This window comes from Terrapene carolina, unplaced genomic scaffold, assembly GCF_002925995.2.
Source record: "Terrapene carolina triunguis isolate 2854851 unplaced genomic scaffold, T_m_triunguis-2.0 Scaffold30, whole genome shotgun sequence".
Taxonomy (NCBI): domain Eukaryota; kingdom Metazoa; phylum Chordata; order Testudines; family Emydidae; genus Terrapene; species Terrapene triunguis.
Genome location: NW_020664381.1, coordinates 1930923 through 1934901, shown reverse-complemented (window position 1 = coordinate 1934901; position 3979 = coordinate 1930923). Strand labels below are relative to the sequence as shown.

The 3979-nt window shown below is 42.6% G+C and overlaps 1 protein-coding gene across 2 annotated transcripts in view; it reads right to left on the bottom strand.

Annotated features, from left to right (window-relative positions):
• Positions 1-2401: 2401 nt before the first annotated feature.
• Positions 2402-3979, bottom strand: part of LOC112118286 (histone H4 transcription factor-like) — a 21946-nt gene continuing 20368 nt past the window's right edge. For both annotated transcript variants that reach the window (XM_026651177.2, XM_026651184.2), the window contains one exon: positions 2402-3600. In XM_026651177.2, coding sequence (XP_026506962.1) covers positions 3201-3600 — 400 coding nt within the window. In that variant the 3' untranslated portion in view covers positions 2402-3200. The remainder of the gene's footprint in view (positions 3601-3979) is intronic.

Here is a 3979-nt window from a genome sequence, read left to right as displayed (position 1 = left end):
TGCCCCCTCCAGAACCTCCCTGCCCCTTCTCCGACCCCCTGGCCCCCTTGTTGTTGGCCTTTCTTCACCTAATGTCTCCGTGAGCTTGCTCAGGAACTGCCTGAGCTGCTTGTCAAATGCTGGGCAACAGTGGGGGAGGAGCTCCAGACTCCCGGAGCCGATCTGCCATGCAGGGAGGGAGGGAGGACGACAACGTGCTCTCTCTGGCTGAGTGTCCGAGCCCCATGTAAGTAACACCGTCGGCGGCAGCACTGTTAACCCTGCGTGCTCTGCATCAGGGGGAAGTCCGGACATTTACAAATTCCCCCCGGACGCTATTTTTAGCTTAAAAAGCCGGACATGTCCGGGGGAATCCGGACGAATGGTAACCCTACTACATGCATTCTTCCTGTTACTTATCTCATGCAGAGGCAGCTGTAGCATGGGTTCAGTTGCACCCACAGAAATCAGGCCCAGATTATCCAGTGTGCACTACCAGTGCACTTACACAGGACCCGTCTCAGGTTTGGTCTGCTGCCTTTCCATCATGAGAATGTGGGGAGTGACTTGCCGGTCCCAACTGGGCCCTGATCCCATTGTTGCTGCTGCTGGCATCACGACACCCAGCCGAGGCAATCCACTGAGCCAATAGCCCAGAGGTAAGAGTGGGGCTTGGGACACCATTCCCACCAACAGCACTGCTGGAGCTCAGGAAAAAGCAGGGCTGAAAGTGGCTCCCGGCCACATACAGGGCAGAGCGCCCCCCATCCCCATGGGGAGTGCTGTGACCCCCTTGCTCCACAGGGAGGGCAGCAACTCCACAGATTAGACGAATTTTAGTATAATGCACCCATTGAATGGGGGTGGGGCTACATCCTCCTCTCATCTCATGTATTGATATTCACTACAGGGGCTTTTGATCTAATGTTAAGTCTTTGATCCTACAACTGACATTATGCAAGTGGACGCCTGCACCTGCATGGAGTCCCCAGTGATGGCAGTGGAGCTCAGTGCAGGTATGGGGGTCTGCTGCAGGAATCAGTGGCAGGATTGAGGCCTAAGATTTTCCTAGTGCCCCTTACAGGGGAACTGGTAAAGACCTGTTGATTTAGGTTGCCTAACACTTTCCATTTTAAAAAAAGATTCTTTTCTTTGAGAAGCATTAATAGCTCTATTGTTTGCAGCAGGCCTTTGATAGTCAGCAGGGAGAAATCCCTCAGGCCACAGAAGTGCCTTTTTTTTGCCTAGTGAAATTCCGTTCAGATTTAGGTGAGTTGTAAAAAGTGTTAAACGAAAAACAATCCCAATTTTCTTTTTCTTACTGGCATGCCACAGAAAAGTATTGGCAGCCTGCCAAAATCAATCACTATTCTAGACACCCTGGTCCATGCTGCCATCAAAGCAGCTGCAGCAGCCAACACTGTGCTGGGAACATTTGGGAGCTACCAAAGCAACTGCAGGGGGGAGAGCCAAGCTGCCCCCCCCCCCCCCCATCAATCCCTCCAATCTCACCCGACTTCAGGGGGCACCATATGCATCACAAGCTCCCCCAACTCCTGGAGGGTGGGGGGATGAGAGAGACAAGCTGAGATTCCCACAAAAACCCTTCTTGACCCAGCATAGGGCCCCATCAAATCAAACCTCCTCTGGGGGCACTACATGGGGCAGGTACTCCCGATTTTTTAGGACAGGAGAGAGCGAGCCAAGCTGGACTCCAACCATAATGCATAGGCACTGTAGCTCAAGTGGTAGATGTCTGTGCTGCAGTGGTGGAGGTTCAGATGTGTAGACTGGAACTTGGTCAAAAAGTGCGTTATTTTGACAAAAAAATGAAAAACTTTTTTGACTTTTGTTTAGTTAAATACCTCAAAGATTCCATCTCTGGTAGGCATCTAATTAGAAGTAAAAGATCCTATAACAATTTCTGAAATAATTAGGTGATAAGGGGCAGGTCTGAACTCGGTGGCTAATTCAATTAGGACTGGAATGGGGACAAATTTTTCTCAAAGGAGGGTTCTTTATTGTGGAATTCCTTCCCAGAAAAAGTCTGCCAAAACCCCTCCTTAGCTGCCTTTAGGGTATACATCACGTTTTCATTTATTTCAGCTGGCCTATTTTTGGCTGTCTGGGCTCCCTCCCCTTGCTTTTATATCTGCTACTCTTGTTTCTCCACTCTTCTTATTGGTCAAGAACTGATCGCTCTGTAGGTTGGGTGATTTGATGGATATTAGGTTTGTTCTAGGTTTTAATGGGTATGACCCTGTCCCAGTTTTTCTGAAACTGTATATCCCTGTACATTTTAGTTGGAGAGCTTATTCTTTTTTAGGTTTAAAAAAAGGTATTTTATTGCATGGCAGTAGCTGTCTCATTACTGGCACCCTTATAAGTGAATTAAAAAACTAAATACTGGAGTCACGGCCAACATTTTTTATTTAACAGGTTCTAATAACCATGGCTGCATAGAATTATTTCTGAAAACTACAGTCACCACTTCTAGTGCCCAAATGATTATTTTGAAATACTTTGTAATCTCTCAATTATAATGAGTGCTATCTGAAACCAAGGTCAGTTCTCTGAACATCCTTTTCACTATTCTATGAATGCAAACAAATTCTTGAATTGTAATCACCTTTAAACAATGAAAAAGGTTTTAAAATTATATTAATTTACAAAACACATCATAGCTTAAAGCCAAAGTAAACTACTTGAAAGACACTTAAAATTACTCTAGCATATATCTGAAATATACTGAACATCACTAACTAAAGGCAAAGACACTTGTTAGAAATATTGTAGACCAGATGCATTATGAAAAATAAACGTTTATCTAATAAAAAAATAGCAATGCATAATCTACCAGATCAAACTCTTTGTCTAGTGTACTGGCTCAGAATTTTGCCTCTGAGGGATAGCTTTGTTTCTTTTGTATAGACAGACTAGAAGAGCACACAGATTAATGAAATCCAATACCTTCTTGTCAGATGAGTTAGTCATCTAAGTATCGCATATTGAATATATAGCAAAACCTTTCTGGTGTACTATCATTTATTCAGATAAAATAATTTAGTATATTTAACAAATATATACACAATGTTACATACAAAATTTGACAAGTGAAAACAATGCAGACTCTTTGTAAATTTCATATTTAGTTAAAATAATGAACTCTTCCAGGAGTACTAAATAGGTCCCAAGGTAAAATCCAAGAAAATGCATTTTTCTTAAACAGCAACCTGAATTCCCAAGCCCATTGCAATTTCTATTAATTTTTCCTTTGTATTCAATGTCATTGCTTCATCAAGTTCAGAGGGAGAAGCAGAGTTTTCAAATGACTGTGGTGTAGTTTGAAGTTCAAAATACATTGGCTCCATTATGGAGGTCTCTGATTCTACCATAACCTTTTCTGCAGTAGTTTGTGACCATCTCTGACATCTTGTGGTATGTAGTTCCACTGATGAATGGCTTCTTTTGCAAGAGGCATAGCTGTCTTTTCCAGTACTGTTTTGAACTACTGAAGACTTCTTTGGTGCCATCTTGTTCTCAAGACCCTGATCTAAACCCATGACACCATTATAAACTGCTAAATTCAGCCTCAAGTACCCATCATCATCTTCTTTGTATCTAAGAGAATAAAATTAAAGTAATGAAAATAAAAATTAATGTAGCTTTATATAGATTAGAAAGGCAAAGGCAAAAAATGAGCTCAAACTAGCTACAGAAATAAAGGGAAACAAGAAGACTTTTTATCAATACATTAGAAGCAAGAGAAAGACCAAAGACAGGGTAGGCCCACTGCTCAGTGAAGAGGGAGAAACAGTAACAGGAAACTTGGAAATGACAGAGATGCTTAATGACCTCTTTGTTTCGGTCTTCACGGAGAAGTCTCAAGGAATGCCTAACAGTGAATGCTAATGGAAAGGGGGTAGGTTTAGCAGATAAAATAAAAAAAGAACAAGTTAAAAATCACTTAGAAAAGTTAAATGCCTGCAAGTCACCAGGG